General features: G+C 43.7%; 1 protein-coding gene across 1 annotated transcript in view; it reads left to right on the top strand.

Moving 5' to 3' along the window:
* Cfap44 (cilia and flagella associated protein 44) overlaps positions 1-22357 on the top strand; it is a 79657-nt gene extending 57300 nt beyond the window's left edge. Inside the window, exons 27-35 of the mRNA XM_075963435.1 lie at positions 622-825; positions 4136-4331; positions 11023-11133; positions 13855-13985; positions 15120-15236; positions 16129-16330; positions 19150-19310; positions 20438-20572; positions 21807-22357. Coding sequence (XP_075819550.1) covers positions 622-825; positions 4136-4331; positions 11023-11133; positions 13855-13985; positions 15120-15236; positions 16129-16330; positions 19150-19310; positions 20438-20572; positions 21807-21998 — 1449 coding nt within the window. The 3' untranslated portion in view covers positions 21999-22357. The remainder of the gene's footprint in view (positions 1-621; positions 826-4135; positions 4332-11022; positions 11134-13854; positions 13986-15119; positions 15237-16128; positions 16331-19149; positions 19311-20437; positions 20573-21806) is intronic.
* The last annotated feature ends 906 nt before the right edge of the window (positions 22358-23263 follow it).

The raw sequence follows: 23263 nt of genomic DNA on the forward strand, positions 1-23263 counted from the left end.
GTCCCACAAGAACACTAAGCTACACAGTCATAAGATGTATGCAGAGGACCTAGCTCAGGCCCATACACCATCCATGTTTGTCATGACCTGTGAGTTTCTGTGAGCTCCTATGAGCCCTGCTTCGTTGATCCTGTGGGCTGTGTTCTCAGCCCTTCTGGATACTACTATCCTCCTTCCCCCTCTTCTGAGGGGTTCTGCTGGCTCTGCCTTGTGTTAGGCTGTGGGTCTCTCTATCTGTTCCCATTAGATTCTGGATCACACCCCTCTTCTGATGGCAATTGGGTTAGGTGATGATCTTCCATTTTATATTTTTGAATTTTTTTTTAAAACATACGAAGAGTTAAGGATGATGTTTATTTATAGTTCCTGTGAGAAGGTGGGGTAGATAGAGAGGATACAGACATAAAGGGTGTTACCAATGACGTAGTCAGTGTTGATGAATTGGCTCAGAGGACTGTAGTTACACAATTTCCACTACTGAGCTATACAGATTTAATGCCACGTAGAAGTGAATTTATAATGAGCACAATAATTGTATAATGAAAAATATTGTAGACACATTAGAACTGTTGGATATTTACCCTTTAACTTATACATCCTCACATCTCTTTCCTATCTCAGATCAAAGAGCTGACGGTCACTTTTGACGCAGAACTCCACCTTCTGAGACACCGGAAACTGAAACTGGACACTAAGATGAAACTCTCTGACCTGCACCATGTCACGCTATTTCAAGAAATGCTTCTCCTCAAGAATTTTGAAAAACAGGAAAATATTCTTCAAGAGCGTGTCAATTCCTTAGACAAAGAAGAGCAGGACATGCAAGTAAGAGCAGGCTCAACCCTAGCTGGCTGCTCCTCTTCAGTTAGGGAGGATTACTGAAGTCCTTACCACACAGACCTGGGCACATAAATTTGATTCCCCAGAACTTATGTAAAAACCTGGGTACAGCAGCCCGTGTCTGCAATCCAAATCCAGGGACATAGAGAAAGGAGGGTCTCTGGATCTTATTGGTCAGTCAGTCTAGCCAAATTGCTAGCTTCAGGTTCAGTGGGACATGTTGTCCCCAAAAAATAAGATAGAGAAAGCTAGCAAGATAGCTTAGCGGGTAAGCACACTTGCCAACCAGCCTGATGACCTACCTGAGTTCAGTCCTTTAACCCATATGCTGGAGTTGTTTTCTGATCATTTGTACACTGTGATAAATGTACACACACAAACACACACACAAACACACACACCCTCTTCTTTTTCTAAGTGTAACCCAGTAAGTCAAGTTAGTGCTGCCCACATACATGTGGATGGTGAGGGCAATTCATGGGAGAAAGGACAACTTACCCATGGGCACATCCAAAGAAATGACACCCCCACCTTCTCCAGCATCCACTCATTTCAAATACTTCTTTCCTGGAACTGGGACATTATGAGCTCTTCCTCATCCATTCCAGAGTGTTGACTGCTTTGATTTTTGCCCAAGTCATATGCAAGTAGCCACGGCTGCTGTGTGTTCATGAGTGTAACAGCCATGTCATGTCCCAAAGACAACATTTCACAGCACTCTTCTGATCCTCTGCCTCTTGTATTCCTTTTACCCCTCTTCTGCAGTATTCCCTGAGCCTTGGGGGCAGGAAGATATAAATGTCCCATTTAGACGCTCAGCAGTCACTCAGTCTTTTGACTAATTATGAGTCTCTGCATTAACTGCCTACCACTGCAAAAACAATTTTCTCTCTGCCCAAGGTTGTGAACAGCACCAATCGATAAATATAAACACAGATATTTAGAAATCAGCTAGACAATATGTCCATTTAGTGAAACAACAGTAATAGGTACCTCTTAGGGTCTGTGATCTCACCAGCTTTTGACCAGGTTCACAACACCAGGGATGGATTCTTTCCTGCGGAGCAGACCTCAGATCCGATCAGAAGGCACCTCTAACAGTCATGCCACTATTGCACCAGTTCGTCCACCCTGCCTGGGAGGTTGCTATAACTTGCAGAGGCTACTGTTGAATAAAGTCATTGATAAGTCCTCTGTCCCCATGATTTTCAAAACAAAACACTTTCAGCACTTGAAAAGCTAGCCAACTGGGAGGAAATTTCAAGGTCAGTTCCAGCTTAATTTCTCCATGTTGTACAACCAAAGTTTGTGGTGTCAGCAGCAATGGGGTCCTTCCCTATAGTTATAAGGACAAGTCAAGCATAATGGCAGTAGCCTGTTTTGTTTTGGTGGTCTCTGGAGCCTCCCATCCATAACTCATAGGGAAGTATACTACATTTGGATGGGTTTTCAGGCCTTAGGTTGATGCCTCTGATCTATTTGGAGTTGATTTTTGTGCAGGGTAAAAGATAAGGATTTAATTTTGCTTTTCTACATATATATATATATATATATATTCCCAAGCACTATTTGTTGATGCTGCTGCTTTTCTCCAATGTGTAATTTTGACGTCTTTGTCAAAAATCGGGTGACTGTAATACTGTGGACTTGAATCTGGGCCTTCTATTCTGTGCCATTTACACACACACACACACACACACACACACACACACACACACATGCACATACATATCTGATTTTGTGCCAGTACAATGTTGTGTTATTACTGTTTCAAGGTTTTTTGTTTGTTTTAACTATGGCTCTATGGTATAAATTGAAATATGGCATGGTGATTCCTCCAGCAGAATTATTTGTGTTTAGGATTGCTATGGCTGTCAGGATATTTTGTACTTGCTGTGAATTTTAAGATTTATTTTCTACTTCTGTGAAGAATGTCATTAGAACTTTGTTTTGGATTGCATGAATTTGTCAATGGCTTTTTGGAAATAAAGATAGGGGTGCTCATTGTTATCTACTTTGAAAGGAAAAAAAATCCACTGTGTAAAAAAGTTAGGAGGGGAAAGTTGGGGTACTTTTAGTGTCTATAGATTTCAGAGATTATTAAATCTATGGAAGATTATAAATATGAAGGAACACGAGAAGGGGATAAGGATGACAGAAAGAAAAGACATGAGGGTAGGAGGGGAAGTGCATGAGATATGGGTGAATAATAAAGAATGCTTCCTAAGAGATACACATAGGGACAGGCACAGCAATCTTCAACCCTGAGCAACGTACAAACAGAATAGTAAATAGGCTGGGGACATGACAGGGACAAGGAGTTGGGGATGAGAAGAGAGAGGTCAAAATGTGCTGTCGGATAACCCAAGAGTCCCAAGTCTCTGGAATTGAAACCCTGTCAACCAGGCTAACCTGTGTTCTTTGAGAAAAAAGGGAGTGAGGGGTAATGGAAAAAAGAACAAAAGAGGAAGAAAGGAGTGGAGAGAGTGTTAAATTGGCACTTGGCACTAAATACAGGGGGAATGAATGTGAAGGAGAGAGATGAATGGGGGCATAGGGTCTGATTGCTGGCTACAGCTTCTGCTTTCTTGGCAGTCCTGCTAGGACTTGCAGATGCCATCAGAGCCCTGTATGTGGTAGGGTCTCCAACGCTGGTTTTAGTCCCAGGTCCGGTTTCAAATTCAGTCTTGAAGCTCATGTCTGATCATAGATACTGGTCCCATTGGTAGACAATTCTTCAAGGGTTGGGTCGGAGATGCTGGTCAATCCTCTGGGATGGTCCTTCAGGAATCCAGCTGTGAATGCTGGCCCCTGCCCCATGTTAGACACACCACTTCATATCTTCTCTGTAGGCACCATCTTATCTGAGCGGCAGTAAAAATTCCTATTTGGCCAGGTAGTGGTGGCACACACCTTTGATCTCAGCACTTGGGAGGCAGAGGCAAGTGGACTTCTGTGAGTTGAGGCCAGCCTGGTCTAAAGACCAAGCCCCAGGACAGCTAGGGCTGTTACACAGAGAAACCCTGACTCAGAAAACAAAACAACCCGAAAGAAACAACACAAAATTTTAATTTACTTTGGATTTTGACGTGAACATTCCAGAGATACTGAACTTCAATGATGTTTCTAAGGAATGTAAATTTAATCAAACAGTTCTACAAACATTAGAAATTTAAATTTCTATTAAGCTTAAAAATATCTGTAGACTCTAGTTTTGCATTGGAAAGTGCATTGCCCTCCAAAGCCAGCTTGTTAGAAATGTTATTATCTTATGTTCTTCTCTCCCGTCCCTTAGTGGAAAATCAATGAAACTCTGAAAGAGATGGAAGAGAAAAAGAATGAAATCACCAGGCTCCAGGAGCAGGAAAAGGCCCTCTACGCTGGGTTCCAGTCAGCCCTTGGAGAAAATAATAAATTTGCAAACTTCCTTATGAAAGTCCTGAAGAAGAAAATTAAGCGGGCAAAGAAAAAGGAAGTTGAAGGCGATGCTGGTTTGTGTTCCTCCCTCACGTACTTGTCCGTTTCTTCTCATTAACACTACCTCACAGGCAATGTAGAGGTGCTGGAGGAATCAAAGAGCAGGGGCTACAAGCTGTTATGCTGTGTTTGAACACCTGGAGTGGGAGTGGTTTTATGTGTGTGTGTGTGCATGCGCACGCGTGTGTGGTGTGTTTGATATGATTTAATACAGGATAGTTTGCTATCTTTGATGAAATGCCTGTCCTCATCTCTTGCATATGTTTGAGTAAGATCGTCTTCCTGACGTGGCACTGAGTTTTTGAGCGTTCCCTATGTTGTAGAGTCTAGCCATTGTCTGATACATCCTTCACAATTTCCCCCTCATTGGTTACATTTGCATCTGTGCATTTGTTGAGAAGGTTGTCTCATTCCTTTGAATTGATTGTGACCTTTTGAACTGTGTGTCACAGTTGTCTGGACCTATAGGTGCATGTGTCTCTGGGTTTTCTATTTTGTTACGGTGACCTACACCTTTTGTTATTGTAACTGCATACTAAGTCCTGAGATCACAGTTCTTCCTACTCTAGTCCTATTTTTCAAAATGACTTTAGCTGTCTTTAAGTCTTTAATATTTCCATATTTTAGAATAGCATTCTTTATATCTACAAAGAGATCTTGTTGGAATTTTTACCACAGGTGTGTTAAACCTATTTATTAATTTAGCTCTGCGTGTCTCTGGGCAGACCTTGCATGTTTGCCTATTAATCAGCATACTGTGACTCAACGCACAGCTCGTGCTCCTGTTTTGTTAGAGTCATACCTGTATAGTTCCCTGTTTGGGGTGATCATAAGGAAGTGGTACTTTTGCACTCAGTGTTTTCATGCTTATTGCTAACATACAGGAGGATGATTGGTTTTTGTTGTTTTGCTTGTTTGTTTTTGTTTTATTGTTTTAGTTCCTTCAAGACAGGGTTTCTCAGCTCTGGCTGTTCTGGAACCCGCTCTGTAGACCGGGCTGGCCTTGAACTCAGAGATCCACCTGCCTCTACCTCCTCAGTGTTGGGATTAAAGGCAAGGACCACCACCCAGCAGCATTATTGATACACGTTCACTTCATGTTCCATGGACTTAGTAGTTCCAGAAGGTTTGAATAGATTCTTGGAAATTTTCTGGGTAGAAATAATTTCACCTGCAAACATGAACCATTCTACTTAGAGTCTGTGTCCATATTTTTCCATTTTTTCCCTTTGCATGGCTCAAACATCCAGAATTACACTGATATGACTGGAAGGCTGAGGTCTTTGCTTTTTTCCCAACATTACAGAGAAAGTGTTCAGTCTTTTGCCATAGTGAAGTCCATATTGTTTGCATTTTGATAAATAAATCTTGCCTGAAGACCAGAGACAAAGCTAAAGCTACTAGAGGTCAGGTAATGGTGGTGCACACCTTTAATCCCAGGATTTGAGAGTCAAGAGTCAGATGGATCTCTGTGAGTTTAAGGCCATCCTGGTACAAGATCAATACAGAAATAAACCCAGGTGGTGGTGGCCTACACCTTTAATTCCAGTACTAGGGAGTCATATGCCCTTAATCCCAGCACTAGAGGGAATATAAAATGGGAGGAGAGAGAGGCTTAGTCTGTTTAGTCTGTGGTTGCCCAGCCTTGGTAGAGGTAAGACTTCTCTAGTAGCTTGGCTGCTTTGCTTTTCTGGTTTTCAGGTTGAACCTCAGTATCTATCTTTGGGCTTTTATTATTCGTGCTATAATTAAGTATCTTGTTGTCTGCTGGAGTAGATTGAGGGCCTTCCTCTGTTTGGTGAATTCTCATCATGAATGGGTACTGGATTCTGCCAGATGCTTTTCCGTGGTGATTGATGACTTTAGGGCCTTTCCCCCTTTTGTCAAATATCATTGGAGCATTCATCAACTGATTGTCAATTATTGAACAAGACTTCTCCCTTGAAATAAACCATGATTGGTAGAACATAAAATTATTTAGTATACTACTGAACTTCGTTTGCTAAGTTTTTAAAAATAAGCCTTCACCCTTGTATTTGTTATTGTATGCTTATGGTTTGAATGTGGGAAAGGATTAAAAAAGAAAGGCAAAGTGGGTACCTTTCAGTGGGTCCTGCCAAGGTATGCCACTAAGCAACCACGCCATGTGCAACAAAGTTAGTCCCAAAGGTTTATTGGGGGAGGAGAGGGCAGTGAAAGTTCATGTTGGAGGGTGACATGAGAGAGGCAGGCTGGCAGACAGACAGACAGACAGAGAGAGAGACAGACAGGCAGACAGGATGAGAACAGGGAAGAGGAGCAAGAAACAAGAAAGTTAAGAGAAGCAAGAGAGAAAAGAAAATGCAAGAGAGGAACAAGAGTCAAGAGAGCAAGCTGTGCCTGGCAGGTGATTTTAAAAGGTGCACATGTCCCATAGCATGTGGAAAGACACCTGGTGTCTTTACATTACATGTGATAACATAACTTAACTGCTTTGGTGGTAGAGGCAGGTTGCTGCTGAGGAAACTAACAATGTGTCCCTTAATTGGATGCTTATTAGGACTTATTGCAAGATGCTTAGGTGAGTGGGGATATCTGAAAGAAAAAGAGAAGAAAAAAGGAAAAAGGATAAGCAGGGAGGCCACAGTGCTAGGTAATGGGGTCTGGGGAGAAAGGTATATTACCTCATTAAAGGGATAATCATTCCTCCATCTCCTTAGCATGCCCACAGGTAAATCAGCTTCCCAGGGTGGATGGTTTTTTGGTCAGGTGATTGACAGACCCCATAACATATAATTTTCTAATGTTTGGAGCAGATCAGAATGTCATATCTCTGACCGGGGTTAGAAGTGCTCCGTTGGTTTGACTAGGAAGAAATAGGTTTCTGTTAACGGGCCACAATAGAGTCTTTATGTTCATGCTCAGTGGCATCCAAGATCACTATAACTTTCCCTCTCAAGAGTGGAGACCCTAAAATCATTTAGGAGAGGGACCGAAATTGGGAAGTGTAGTGATACATTATTGTGAAACTGTCTCTTTACCTCCAAAAACTGAAGTTTTAGCATACCTTACAGAAAAGTTAATAATCCCTTGGGATCATTTAAGACTGTAAAGTGCAATAAAAACAATTTTAAAAGATTATTTGCATTCGCACTGGCTTTGTGGGAGCCTAGGCAGTTTGGATGCTCAACTTACTAGACCTGGATGGAGGTGGGGGTTCCTTGGACTTCCCACAGGACAGGGAACCCTGATTGCTTTTCGGGCTGGGGGGAGACTTAATTGGGGGAGGGGGAGGGAAATGGGAGGCGGTGGCGGGGAAGAGACAGAAATCTTTAATAAATAAATAAATTTAAAAAAAAAGAAAATGTTAATATTAGAAAAAAAAAGATTATTTGCATTAACAAGACTGTAGACTTAGCCTGCTGTCCTACTGTGTACCAGTCTATTTAACTTGCCCTTAAGAAAACATTGCACCAATCTTACTTAGATCCTTGCATTTCTCATGCAACCAGCTTTTACAATCAAATGAAAACCTTTAATTAAACTTTATGTCCCCTTCATGCACCTGCCCCAGAGTAGTGCATGTATGTACATGTGTGCAGTAGCAATCATTTGCTGAAAGCAGTGAACAAGTTGGAAGCCACAAGTATCTGACATGAATGTTGGGAGCAGCGTGTAGATACAGCTTGATGATGTCTGTTTGAAGTCTGTTTGCGTGTCTGAGTTAGTTGGGATATCTTCCCTTGTAAAAACTGCTAAATTTTCTGTAAAGATTTCCTAATCTCTTTCCCATACCTATTTTCTGTGCTATTCAATAAATATAGTAAAGCTTTTTTTCAGACCCAGATATTCTCTCTCTCGCGCGCGCGCGCACAAACCAGGCAACAGACAGACTACAGAAGAGCTAGAAAACACAGACTATAAAAAGAAGGAAGACATGAGATACCGACAAGCTTGGTGTCTCTGAGGTCATCCCTAATGTCTTAACTAACACCAAGAAAATCCAGAGATCCAGTTCCACAAGTGTTCACCAAAACTGATTAGTGTCTGGACTGGAATGTCAGTCATACCCTCAGCAGGGCCTCCAGTCAGGGGCCTCATTTAGGGGAACGGAGATAACCAGAAACCAGACCAGGATCCAGTATGTTTTCAGACGTCACAGGCCTGGGGCTGGGAGAGAATCCCAGACACTCCCAGCTTCTGCTCAGGGAACTGTAACAGAGTTCTCTAACCCTAACCCGCCCAGCGCCTCTCTATGTCTCAGAGTTCTCTAACCCTAAACTGCCCAGGGCCTCTCTGTCTCCCGTTCTCCTCAGTGCTGTGAACTGGGAAGTCTGTCTTCATCTTTGACTTTCTGGAGGATGCTGATTCTTCTTTCAGCCTTCAGTGGAATTGGCCTGCGAAGCTGTTTGCAACCGAAGACTTGGTGGCAGTGGGGGCGTTAAATTATGAAGTAAAATTTCTTAATAGCTCGGTGATATTCAATCTCCTGTTTTATATTAGACGAGTTTGCGTAGTGAGTACATCTTTCTTAAGGAATCAGCCTACTTTTCTAACAAAATTCATGAGTGTAAAGCTGTTCACTGTCTCCTTGTTATCTTTTAGTAACTGTAGGGCATGGTAAGACAACATATTAGTGAAGTTATTAACACACGGTAATTGTACAAATCTATGTGATTCACTGTACTATTTCCATAAACACACAGACTGTGTGCTGGTCCTCCTACCCCTTGCCTGCCATCTTCCTTCCCTCCACGGGTCCCTTCCCAGTTCTCCACAGTCCTAATCGTAGGATCTTTTTCCTCTTTTACAGTTCTCATGTATGACAGAAAACACGCGACACTTGTTTTTCTGTGCCTGGCTTATTTTGTGCAAATGTCCTCTGGCTACACCCATTATTTTTTTCTGTGCAAATGACAAGAGCCCATTCTTTTAGGCTGAGTAATAACACTCCATTGTATATAAATACCCTCTTTGCTTTATCTGTTTGTCTGTTGACAGGCCGATTCTGTATCTTGGCAATAATAATAAATAGTGAACAATAAACATGAGCCCACAGGCATATTTGTATGCTGGCCTCATTTCCTTTGTGTATACACCCAGGAGTGGGCGACTGGGGCACATGACAGTTTTGCTTGTAGTTATTGAGGAAGGTTCATGCAGTCCCTCAGCCCCGGAGTGACATTCCTGTGAACAGTGTATTTGCATCCCTTTGTCTGTACATCATCACTCATTTTATATATAATATATATTATATGGATGTATACATGTGCCATTCTAGTGGAGTGAGATAGAGTCCCATGGTACATGTGAGCTTCCGAGCGTGTGGGGCGGCCTCATTACACTTGCACAGAGGGAGCAGGACCCCTAAGGTAACGAGGGTTTCCACGGACACTGCCGACCCTGCCTCTGGCATCAGTTATTCTCGCATTACTGTGACACACCATCTGACAAAAATGACTTAAGGAGTGAAGAGTTTATCTTGGGGACACAGTCCATAATGGCAGGGAAGACGCCACAGTAGGACGGTGAGGTAGGAAGTCACAGTGTAGCTGGCATTAAAATGTTTCTGATTCACTTTATATGGTGACAGAGGTTACTTAAAGTCATTTTCAGAGAGATTTTAGGTTTCAGAAATGTACAAGATCCTGTAATATAGATATAGGATTGTAACACTGGCTACCCAGAAGGTTAGAATGGGTTTAAGTTTGGTCCTCTTGGGCTACGTGAGTTCAAGGCCAGCCTAGGAAATTTAGCAATTTCCTGTCTCAAAAAATTCATTATAATAAAATTTAAATTTAAAAAGGGTTAGAATTAAAGTTTATCGGTATAGTGTTTGCCTGGCATGTAGCCCTGGATAAAAAGAAATAAATAAGCTGGGCTGTGGTGGTGCATGCCTTTAATCTCAGCACTCAGGGAGCAAAAGGCAGGTGGATCTCTGTGAGTTCAAGGCCAGCTTGGTCTACCTACATAGTGAGTTCCAGCACAGCCAGGGCTACACAGTGAAACCCTGTCTTGGGGGATAAAGCAAGCAAACAAAGAAAAAAAGAAATGAATGAATAAATAAATAAGTAAATCTTAAAAGTATGAGGTCCATGTCATGTCTACTTTGAAGTTCCATAAGACCACATTGCTAACTGGTGGTGTGTGGCTCATAGATGCTCCCAAGGTGTCTTAAGAGCAAAATGGGACATGTTAAAGAAGTCTATACTCGCTTATCTTGGGGATGATATGTTTACTATTCAGACGTGAACACTTTATAAAGATGCTATACATGACATGATAATGTAAGGTTATGCATGACCCTTGCTAAAGAGCAACCATGCAAACTGTCCAGGCGGCTGCTGAAATATAGAATTCAACTCTAAATGCAAGAATAAACGATAACCTATAGCAGAGGAGAAGGCGAGTACGCGGCCAGTGGATAGAAAATTACTGACAAGTAGAGTAATTCTTTGTTAAAATCTAACAGAATCTTCACTGATGGCAGACCAGCGTGACAAGTGATGGGGGAAGGGGAGATTTGAGGATTTTGTCTGCTGGTAAGGGTGAAGGTCTTCAAACAGCATTCCTGCTGTGACTGGACTCAGCAAGCTGAGGACAAAATGCGTGGTCTGCGTCTTTAATGATTTTAACTCTTTGCACTGTCTGCTCCCTAGTAATTGACTGTTGGGAACCCCTGCAGTTGGTGGGGACCCTGCTGACAAGGTCCTCTTCTCTCCTTAGATGAAGATGAGGAGAGTGAGGAATCCAGCGAAGAGGAGTCCAGCTTGGAGAGCGATGAAGATGCATCCGGATCTGAGGATGACGTTTTTGACGACTCCATCTGCCCAAACAGTAAGTTAGGCAGAGCCACGTGTTCGTTGTAGAGTGGGAACAGGGGCTAACAATGCAGAGGTGGTTTTTATTCTATTTCTAGTCTATTTCTCTGGTAATGAAATTAAAGAAAAGAGTGGGTTAAAATGTTTGAAGTAGAGCCTACAACCCTTTGGGAGGGCTCTCTGGGAGGATTATTATCCAAGCCTTTAGACAGCGTTTTTGCTGCAAACAAATTAATCTATGGTAACCAATTGCTGGTTCAGAGATATTATGAATTATGTAGCAAATGAATTGTATAGATAAAAGCCAGATTTGTACTTTAAACACACACCCCAATATTTCCTTTTTGACAAACTCAAATTTTCTATTTTGACTCTGTAAGAACAGTCCATTCCAGCTTCTAAGAAATCAGTGATAATTTTTTTACTAGTGAAACTATCCCAGAGCATCAGATCAATATGCTTATAGTCTTTGTAAGTCAATAGTTCAGTGGAGAAACTCAATTTTATTTTGTTTGTAATTTCATTTTTCAGACATTTAAAATCAAGTTTTACTCAAAATTTAGAAGTTTCATTTCAAATAAAGCTTAAATCTTGTTTTAATTTCAAAGACAAGAGTTTTTCTTTCTTTTTTAGAGACTTTTTTTTTTATGCTTTGACTGTTTTCAAACGTGTAGCATAGACCAGGATGGCCTCAAACTCACAGGGATCCACCTGCCTCTGTGTCCCAAGTGCTGGGATTAAAGGCATGTGCCACCACTGCCCAGTTGTCAAGAGTCTTATTTAACAATTCCAGTATTTATGAGTAGAATAAGAACTTTGTAATTCACTTTGTTACATTGCAGTGGGATTAAAGGGCTTGCACACCACATAGCCAGTCTAATTGCTGAGCTGGGTTGAAACCAGGGCTTGTAAATCCTGCTTGGCTACTCTGTTTTGTGGGTTGAGGGGTCATTCTTAAGCTCTTACCCATGCTAGGCTAACGTTCTGCCCCTGTGCTACATTCCCAGCTGTTAGGGTTCGAGACCAAGCCTTTCGATGTAGCTTAGCCTGGCCTGAATTTACAGCCCTTTCTACCCCAACTCCCTATTGCTAGGATTGTAGGCATGTGCTATCTACACACAGCTCTGTTTCAGCATTCTAATTCCACATTGCAAGGGAATGGTGTCAGCTCAGGAGCACCAAAAGGCCTGGTGTTGACTCGGGACCCCCAAAACCAAGTTCTCAGCACAAAGGAGATTGATTTGCCCCAGAAGGATAAAGGGCAGGGAATAATAGACAGAGAAAGAGAGAGAGTATAAGGGAGAAGAAGGGAACAAGGGAAAGAGGACAGGGGCATTTGTTCCAGAATGGGACAAAGAACTGTCTCTAGATAGAGAGGAGACAGATGTGGCCCATAAGCAAGTGGCGGTTTATAAGGGTAAAGGGGGAAACCCCGTGTTAGGATGAGGAGTTTAATTTTAATTGAGCATGTTAATTAGGTGAGCCAAATAACGTCAGGAGGAGGAAGTGGCCAAATAAGGGAATGGACCTTAGCTGCTACCTTTAGGAATGTAATCTAATGCTTTTTACTAAGGCAGAGGGAATGGAGGAGAAGGGCAAGGCTGCCAGCGCCATGTTTGCCATGCTCAAGCCATCTCGAGTACCTGCACACAGGGTCATCTATCCTTCCATGTATAAATGTGCATTAGTGTATCACAGCTCACATAAAAGCCTGCCCTGGGAGCATGTTGCATTGCATGCAGATTACACTTTAGCACTTCCCTTAGAATGAAGGGTGTTTTGGTCTATAAAATCAGGACAATTGGGGCTTCAGAGATGCCTCAGTGCACAAAATGATGGCCAAAGAAGCATGAGGACTTGTGTATGAACCCCCAGAACCCATATAAAGTTGGAGAGGCTTAGCAGAAACATCAGAACCCCAGAAAATCAAGGCCAGTTAGCCTAGTGAACTTACTGGGAAACAAGAGACCCTGTCTCACACAAGGCTAAAGGCATTATTGTGTGACTAAACATTCCCTGAGGAAATGCAATTCATGTCTACTCATCCTGATAGGGAACCCAGGGCAGAGAAAAATATGAATGCCTCTGAAGTCCAGTGAGTTTTATTGGAGTTACAGGAATATGGGTGTCACCCACTATGGATGACAGCTCACAAAAGCTGGGAACTTGGAGCACACTGCACAGTCTACAAGCAGATCAACAGAGTGGAGAGTGTCCCTTCCAAGTGACCTAGTTGGTCTAAACCTCTTCCTGGTAGCTCAACTGGTTTCTGCTTCTTCCAGGCAGCTGGTCTGGTCTCAGTCTTCTTTGCAGCTTGGCTTGTTCGAGATTCTTCTCTGCAGCAAAGCTTCTTTCCTCTGGCAAGGAGGGGCTTAGTGAATCTGATCAGTTTCAGGGACTTCCTGAAGCTGTTTTGAGTTATCTTGCTGTTTAAGCAGCTTCCCTGAAGAGTGGAATGTTTCTATCTTGGAGGAAACTGTTACACAACAATAACTCTGAGATTGTTCTTTGACCTCCACATACAACACACACACACACACACACACACACACACACACACACACACACTTTGTGTTTTGTTTTTAAAAGAAGGAAGACAATTCCTCTTTTGTAGGGTCTGGTGTGGGTCTGTGAATAGCTGATGGTGATTCTGAATCTTCAAGCTCCATGTTCCTAGTGCCACCACATCCCCCTTCAAACAGGGCTGGCTGCCTTCTTATTTTAACTCTCTATTCAGACTGTGATCCGAATCTTTTTGAACTGGCCCTCCAACTTCGAGAGAAAAGGCTAGACATTGAGGAAGCCTTAGTGGAAGAAAAGAAAATTGCTGACAACCTGAAAAAAGAATACGATACGTTCTCCAAAAAGGTATGGGGTCTACCTACTTGTTTGTCTTCTAACGTGCTACGCACCCTCCTCTGTCATAGGCGTGGCATTGCTAGGACTTCTCAGAGAAGAAGCATTTCAAATGTTTTCTTCAGCTTTCTCTGTGTTACAGGTCTGTAGTATGGCATGGCCATTATCCTTTGGATATTTGCTTTTTCTCTATGTGATTCATCTTTGATGATATAACTCTATGAGCAATAGATAGCATAGCACATAAGACATAATAAATGTCTGTGGATTTATGACTAACACTCCGGAAATATTGGTTTCATATATTGATCATGAAGCATTCTTAGAAATGAGATGAAGGTGAGTAGCAATAGATACTCTGGTGTTTCCTATCTCACTCAGTCTTCTGGGGCCGATGCACTGTGTGTTGGAGGAAGCTAAAGCTTCTGGAACTTTATTATCTTCTCCTTTTTCTTTTGACTTTCTGTCTTAGGTACTCTTGTTTGAAAAAATGTCACATATGGGTTTTTTTTGGTAGATGAAAATGTTCAGGAACACTGTTGGGTGTCAGGAGGTGACGATTGTGCTTTGGGGATGCTGTAGCTTCATGCTTGAAAACACTTCTTTTATGCCAGGTGGTGGTGGCACAAGCCTTTAATCCTAGCACTTGGGAGGCAAAGGCAGGCAAATCTCTGTGAGTTTGAGGCCAGCCTGGTCTATGGAGTGAGTTCCAGGACAGCCAGGGCTATTACACAGATAGACCCTGTCTCAAAAAACCAAAAAACAAAACAAAAACCACTTTTTTTATTAAATTTCTTTGGGTCACTGTAACAACAATAACAACAACAAAGTCTTCTACCATTCTGACAAAGATAGCATATTTTTCATACAGAAAATAGAAGAAAGAGAGGGAGGTTTTTTTTTTCCTCTTGTTTATAAAGCTTTTACAATTCTTGCACTCCAGGATGACTCAGGAGGGAATATGCATTCCAACCTGGCAGGAAGAAAATAATGCTCATTTTTTGGCTGCAGCTTTGACTCAGGCCCTGAGTCATGGTCCCCCGAAGCACATCCTGTGCCCACTGTGCCTTTGTTTACCAGCTTGGATGGATATGTGTGTACACTGTCACTGAATCATGTCACTCTCTCTCACACGGCTTTGTTCAGGTAAAAGTTGTGGCGACCAATCTGAACGCTGCCGAGGAGGCCCTGGAGGCCTTTCAGCGAGAGAAGCAGCAGAGACTGAACGAACTGCTGGTGGTCATTCCCCTCAAGCTCCACCAGGTGATCCCCCCCTCCCACGAGTCTGCCCAGCATCCCTCAGGCAGAAGCAGTGTTCATGGCTCACCCACAATGTGCCGTGTTCGTTGGTGGGAGGATTCTGCCTGCAGAATGACATCCCCAACCCTTCTTACCCAGTCAGGCTGCTAACTAAAGAAAAACACCAAGGCACGCATGCTTTCCTGGCCCGTAGTCACTTGGTGGTCCAGCCTTTTCAGGTCTGGAGAAACTGATGTGAGAATGATATGGCTGGAGCTTGAGATGCTGGGTCTTGCACACAGGTGACTTTCCATCCATCTTTAGTCAGCTGTGAACCAGTGAGCGGAAGGAAGCTCATCTTAATGTCATTCATAAGGGAGGTTAGGACAACACAGAAATAATCTTTTTCTAACTTTTTTCCATCTCTGTTCATTTCCGCTCTCTACATGAATAACAAGTAGAGAGCGGAAATGGGGATTCGTATCAGAAGAGAAAGGCTTGCTGTAGACTCTTGTCATTTTAAGAGGAGAGGCCATTCTTAAGGGGCAAGAAATATTCAAAAGTCATTTTATTAGTATTTCCTGTGACCTGCCTCAAACCAGTTGAGCTCTCTGTAACGGTTTGTTATATCATCTTTGAAATGTGTACCCCGTTGTTAAAAAGTGGATATCAGGCAAGACCTGTTCTGGCAACTTTGCTGTCCCCAGAGAGATCCAACATGGCTTATTCTCTGATGTCAACTTTCTATTTACCCAGTTGGTCACTGTCACTAGGGGTGAGAAAGAGAGAAGCCCCAGCGTAAGGGTTTTTAAGCAAGGGACGGAAGAAGAAAGGATTCCTACATCCTTGCCTTCCTTCCGTCTGACCTTTGTCTGCTTTTGTTCTGATTTCTCCTGGCTTTGTTTTGTATCTGTAGATAGAGTATGTGGTCTTTGGGGAGGTGCCTGCCGACCTTTCTGGAACCTTGGTCTTTTCTAACCACTCCCTGGGGCGGCTGCAAGAGCGAATCATCCAGCTCCAGGAGGAAAACGCCCAGCAGCAAAAACTTAACAGAGAATGCAGGGAGAGGCGGAAGATGCTGATCCGGGAGAAGAGAGAGATGGCCAAAACCATCCATAGTGAGTAGCTCAACACGTGGACCGCTATTACACTTTCTGGGACAAAAGGGAGCTAACAGGTGGCTGGTTCCCAGCTTGGAAAACAGTAACCGCAGACCCGGCATCACTGAGAGAAAACAAAACACCCTTGGCTTTCTATTTGAAAGGGAAAAAATGTTGGCATGCAGTCTCTTTCTCTTTGTGTATAAGAAATATAGAATAACGTGGTTCATCTCTGCTGGACCTGAAACTGTGCTTCAGACACAGGAAAGCCCTTCCTCTTTCTGGTACTGTGTATCGCTCCTCCAAAGTTGACCACTGAGTACAGATGCACGCACGCCAATGTATTCTCACACAGTATGGGAAACTCCCCGGCATGCTTCTGTAATGATACCCAGAGTCCCTAGTGGACTTTTGGAGACCATGTTTTATTATTCATATTGCTTTAGGTAAATTTTCTCTGTAGCCGATAGTGCAGTATTCCATTGTGTGGATGGTAACGTATTCACCTCTCCAGTCACCTCTTGATGAGCACTTAGGTATATGGAGCTTTTCATTATCCCTGCAAGTCTTCTTATACATGATTCCTTATGCACAAAGGGTCTCCAGGCTCAAAGAGCATTTGCCTGTTTTTCTCTGAAATGTCACCAAAACTGCTCCCCAGAGTGACAGAGCTCAGGTCTCCTCCCCAAAGCAGCGTGTAAAAGCGTCTTTATTTGTTTATTTCAGGTTTTAATTTTTTTCCCCACAGTCCAGTGGGTGTCCAAACTCATCAGGAGTGGTGGCACATACCTGTTACCTCAGTTTTCAGAAAACTGCCCCAAGGGGGCTGGAGAGATGGCTCAGCAGTTCAGAGCACTGCCTGCTCTTCCAAAGGTTCAATTCCCAGCAACCACATGGTGGCTCACAACCATCTGTAATGAGGTCTGGTGCCCTCTTCTGGCCTGCAGGCATACACACAGACAGAATATTATATACACAATAAATAAATAAATAAATAAATAAATAAATAAAAACTGCCCCATATTTGATGGTAGCCTGGCACTGCGTCATAAAACATAAATAAAATACAAAAGCAGAGAATAGAGTGTGGTGGTTGATAGAGAGGCCTGCTGGGTGGCATGGGATGGGGGTTTGATGGTTGGTAGAGGTTTGTTGGGTGAGATGGGTGGGGGATTTGATAATTAGTAGAGGCTTACTGGGTGGGATGGAGATGGGGGAGTTGTGGGCTCAGTACTACACAATTTCGGGGAAATGCGAAATAGATCTAGAGGTGTTCTTTTACAAACCATGTGGTGACTAGTTAACAACAATGGATTGCAATCCTTAAAATTGCTAAGAGAATAGATTTTAGGGGCTGGAGAGATGGCTCAGAGGTTAAAGCACAGTCTGCTCTTCTAGAGGATCTGGGTTAAATTCCCAGCACCCACATGGCACCTCACAACTCTATGTAACTCCTATTCCAGGGGATCTGACACCCTCACACAGACATACATGTAGGCAAAACACCAATGCACATAAAATAAAAATAAATCATAAAAAAGAGAATAGGTTTTAAGTGCTACACACACACACACACACACACACACACACACACACACACACGTGCGCGCGCGCGGCAGAGTGGGGTAAAAGATGACCGTGTGAAGTAATGTATTAATGACTTCAGCTTGACCCTTTCACAGTCACGTTTCACAATAGCATGTTGTACATGATAAATGTATATATTTTGTCAGGGTTTTTAAGACTGTGATTTTTTAGTCTCCTCTATTATTAATGTTACTCACATTGTGTTTGTAATCTACCTAGAATTAAGGTGGTGGCAATGTAACATGATTAATAGGAAAATAGAAGAGAAGATAATCTTTTTTTTTTTTTGTCTTTCAAGACACAGTTTCTTTATGTAACAGCCCTAGCTGTCCTGGAACTCTAGAACAGGCTGGCCTAGAACTCACAGATATCTGCCTTCTGAGTGCTGGAATTAAACACCTGGTGATAATCATCTTTTTAAAATACTTTTTTTATATGATATAATGTTTGGTATATAGGAGCTATGTGGAACTTGTCAAGTACCAAAACAAAATGAAACCAATAAATGTACCTCCCAAATTAATGTTGTCAGTATTGTAACACCTGCCTGTGAGGGGTACATTCTCTTGTTTTCCCTTAGCCAGAGAGAACCACTATTGCCGATTGCGTGTTTAGTGTTCCATGTCTTTAAAAAAAAATAAGAAAAGCAGTACACACATTTCTATGTATTCCTAGCTAGTAGGTTACTTTGGAGCCCTGTGAAACTTTTGTATCTTATATGGCCTTTGGAAACAACTCCTTCATTTACTGTTATTTTCCAAGATTAGATGTGAAGTGGAGCAGCCGAGAAGAGGTGTGGGAACTCGAGGGGCATGGAAAAGGGGTGGGGCAGAGCAGGTGTGCCCTGAGAAGGACCACAAGGACTTACTGTAATCTTTGCTTGGCGTGAAATGGAAGGTTCGACAAAGTGCCTGCTCCGTTCTTAATATTAGAGTCTGTAAATACCAATTAGAACAATCCGACCACTTAGCAATCTAGTTGGAACCCATCAGTAGTTGAGGCACACAAGCCGCTCTGGGAAAATGGGGCCATTTTACACTGGGTTCTGAAAATGAGGAAGACTGTCCATGAACCGGCATTTTAAGTAAGCAGCAAGCAAACATCCACGGGAGTGGGGGGTGGGAAGCTCTTGGTAACAAAAAGTCTTCACGGTGTTGCCAAAGCCGTTCCTTGGTGTTTTCTCGTTACCGCTCTGTCCCTTTACTAATGGTTGGAGCTACTGCGGAGACTGAGACAGTGATGTCTTTCAGAGATGGAAGAGACGGTCCGCGATCTGATGATCAGCAAGTTTGGCCGAGTGATCGATCTGGAAGCCCTGCAGACGCTTTCTGTGAACACAACACTCGAAGAACTGAAGATCAAAAAACTGCGAAAGGAGCTAGCCCATGCGAAGGAGCTAAAAATGTGGGAGGTGAGAGGGGAAGGGGCCGGCTGTATTTCCGGAGTTATAAAATCCTGGCGAGGCTTAAGTGGCTCCTGCGAACTGTCTGGGATCACCCAAGGGCCTGCCTCACTTTTTCCTTCCTTCCTTCCTTCCTTCCTTCCTTCCTTCCTTCCTTCCTTCCTTCCTTCCTTCCTTCCTTCCTTCCTTCCTCCCTCCCTCCCTCCCTTCCCTTTCCCTTTCCCTTCCTTCCCTTTCCTTGTCTCCCCCTCCCCCTCTCCCCTCTTCTCCCCCCCTCCCCTCTCCTCCTCTTCCCTTCCTTTCATAGCCCTGGCAATCTTGAAACTCACCCTGTAGACCATGCTAATTACAAACTAACAGATTCACCTGCCTCTGCCTCCCGAGTGCTGGGATTAAAGGAGCCACCACTGTCCAGCCCCTGCCTCACTCTTTACTAGAGTCTCGTCTCTCTGAAGAGACAGCTCCAGACCTGGGCTTTAGAGTCTAGGTTGCATATACAACGTGCGATGCCTTAAAATGCGTGTACTCTCACAGCTTTGGACATGGCGCCGCTGTTTTCTGAGAATCCTGTTGCTCTACTTAATAGCATTGACCCGCTATTCCAATTTGGACTTAGAAAACACATTGGGGGACTGGAGTTGTTGCTCAGTGAGGACAGCGCTTGCTTAGCCTCGGCAAGGTCCTGGGTTCAATCCCCAGCACAGTTACCAGATTGCACTTATATAGTCATCTGGATGGGCATTCCACGGCATCATAGCACATCAGTGGGACTTGTAGGAGTCAGTTCTGTCCTCCCACCAGGTGGGTCCTGGTGATGGGATTCAAGTCATTAGTCACGGCAGCAAGTGCTTTACAGTTGTCTTTACAGTCAAACCAGACTCAACGCAGTTGTTTCTGCTTACGTTTTCATTCTGGCTCCGGATATATTTTCACATCGTGTTACCTTTGCCTGATTGGTTTTACATTTAATTTTTTTTCCAGTCTTGGGCATTGAACCCAAGGCCTGGTACATGTTTGTCAGACACTCTACCGGAGAGCTATGCCCCCAGTGGTGGATTTGACTGAGCTGGAGCCTCATTTGTCATTATTTCCTCTCCTGTTCACGTCATCCGTGCTCTGCCTTCCTTCCCCGGCAGGAAAAGATTGCTCAGTTGCGGTGGGAACTGATGATGAAGACGAAAGAGCACACCCGAAAGCTGCACCAGATGAACGACCTGTGCATCGAGAAGAAGAAACTGGATTCCAGACTGAACACGCTCCAGAACCAGCAGGTGTGTTCCCTTTCGAGAGGAAAGTTTGCAGAATCCAGAGTCCTGCACAGCGCTGGCTTTTAAACAGACCTGGAGCTTAGACCACTTCCAGGCCATCTACCCCGGGAGACAGACTCAGTACTGGCCCTGTTAGAGTGGCTTCCCACGCGGGGGAGGGGGGACTAGCTTTCCCAAGTGCCTCTGGTGTGCCATGAGCTCAGCTGAGAACTCGGGATAGGCTTCGTCTTGATCTTGGAGAGGTAAGGGTATGTAAATGATACCAATGTGCTCCCTGAAATTGGTTGGTGCCAGGATACATTTTCAGTATGTTTATTTGACTTGATAGGATTCTTGGATTGTAGAATGGTACATGCCACCCTGTGAAATGCTCGCTAGGTTTTTTTTTGTTGTTGTTGTTGAGTGTTTCAGCTTGTCATTATGCCCGTATGGCGCCTAAGGATGTACTTAATACAGAGTGTATGACAGACAGCGTCTATTTAATGTTCACCGAGCTGAGTCTTGTCCTCTGGTAACCCCGCAGCTTCCATAGTGTCTGCAAAAACATTGGTTGTCTTTCGTAGACTTTTCTGCTTTCTATTTTCTTTAAACATCCTGGAAATAATTGAAACCAGGTGTTTTCAAATTTCGGTCCCCTGAGGAACAGCAGCTACGTCAGCTGGGACCTTGTTCAAAATATGTTGCAATTCCAGGCAGAGAAAACCATAGGCCACAAGGGTTGCGCAGGGGGGACTGATCTGTTTTCATTGTAAGTGAAGTTTATATTGTCTTATTTGTAAGATTACAGAGAAATCACAGGTTTTCAGGTAGGGAAGAAGAAAGGCCCTGCCCTAAGGTCATATGGGCTTCCACTTTATGCATAGTTCACTGCTATTTTAACATTTTTATTTGCAGTATCTATCAAAGGAAGCCTGCCTCTCGGCAGGCAGCCTCCGCACAGATTTCAACTGTGCTAGAATTCTCGGCTTTCGGCTGGTGAGAGGCTTCCAGTAGACTCGAGTGGGACGGGCTCCTCTCCCATCTCGGGTCCTTTCATCTTTCTTTGTGTCTTGCCTCAGTGCCGGTGAGGGAAGGACTGAGAAAATAGCTCAAAGTACGTCCGAAGCAGGGTTGAATTTTAAAAGTTATCCAAAGGCACACATTTTAAGAGTGAGATTTCAGTAGAGAAATGAAAGTCCTCTGAAGAGGCGTTCACTGTTTAAATGGACCGTAAGACTGGTATTTTCCCCCCAAACAGGGAAATGCCTTCCAGGGCCCTCGGAAAGCGGACACAGTGGCAAGACAGAAGATCACCGAGCTGGTCCAAACCCAGGCAGATAAGATCTTGGCCTTAAAGGAGGAGATTGCCCTTTTGCGGAAGAAAGGAGGGCTCATTCTCCCGCCCATCACATCCACACAAGAGAACAAAATGAAGTCCGTGGATGCTTAACTGCACGATCTTCTCCTCTCCCACCCGGGAGTCCTGGCGGAACTCACCAGGCCTACTTCCCGTCACCCATCCTCCCGCTATGGAGTCAAAGCCCCCTGCCATGTGAATTCACAGCATCTCTCCGCCTTAGAAATAACTGATGTATGATGTGTAATTATAGTTGTGCTAAGACAGGCCGGATGCTCCCAGCCTAACTTGAGCATGAAGAAGGTTGGATCTCGTAATTTAAGAAAGCAGCTTTTACATACTGTGTCCTCGGTAACATCTGTTTTTCTGGGATTCTGAATATTTAGCCGTTGGTAAGAAAAACTATTACTCAGCAATCACTGAGGGAACATCCTCTGCCTTGTCCTTGTGTCTTTTGAAAATAAACTGTGTTGAATAGTCTGTGAAGGGACCTAAGAGAAACAAGGCGAACCTTGGTGCCAGTAATAACTTAGAATAGAAATGCAAATATGAACGTTGTTACTGTCGACTCCATCCAGCAGTTGTTGGAGGGCTCCGGGTTGAGGAAACGCAGACAAAACAGCTGGCTTTGGGTTGGCAGAGGTGGCTTGGAGTCACCCACTGCTTCTGCAGACTCCTCAATTCCGAGGCTCACAGTTTCCAAAATAAGCCAAAGGAGCTTTTCTCCCGGCGCTCTGTGACTACAGCCCAGTTCTATCGCCTCTCGCTGCCCTGTGCCCTGTGCCCTCTGTAGGGGCGCACTTGATCCATTACCAGCTTGGAACCAGATGAGGAAGGCATGAAACAGATTGTCATCTCTGAGGGACGAGCGCTAGCAGCCCCCTTTGACTATGTGTGACATTTTCAACTCAAAAGTGTACTTGCAGTCTCATGAATTGTAGATTGGAATTCATGGCCGCACCCCTTACAGAATAATCTCCCTGGCATGTGGTGTCCTCCCAGGAGTGACACTTTGGATGCCCAGGTGTACTGTCTGCACCCATACCATAAACCTCAGCACAGCTGGCAGAGGCTGTACTGGAGAGCCTTTCCCAGTTTCTGTGCCGCACATGCGTGAGCACAATCGCCAGCAACGTAGACAGACACATCTGTGCCTTTGCGCAGAGTTAGAATATTGAGAAAATCATATTGCCCTGTCAGGAGCCATTTCAGGCTTCTCCTTTCTCACGTCTCACAGGGCCTTGAGGTGGAAATCTTGAGACAGAAAACTTAAAGTTAACTAAGACATTGTGTACTGACCTTGGAGACTCAAGCTCCAGACCGCACCTCAGAGTGTCTTCTTTGTTTGCTGCCTGTAA

The sequence above is a fragment of the Microtus pennsylvanicus genome, chromosome 1 (assembly GCF_037038515.1).
Source record: "Microtus pennsylvanicus isolate mMicPen1 chromosome 1, mMicPen1.hap1, whole genome shotgun sequence".
NCBI lineage: Eukaryota > Metazoa > Chordata > Mammalia > Rodentia > Cricetidae > Microtus > Microtus pennsylvanicus.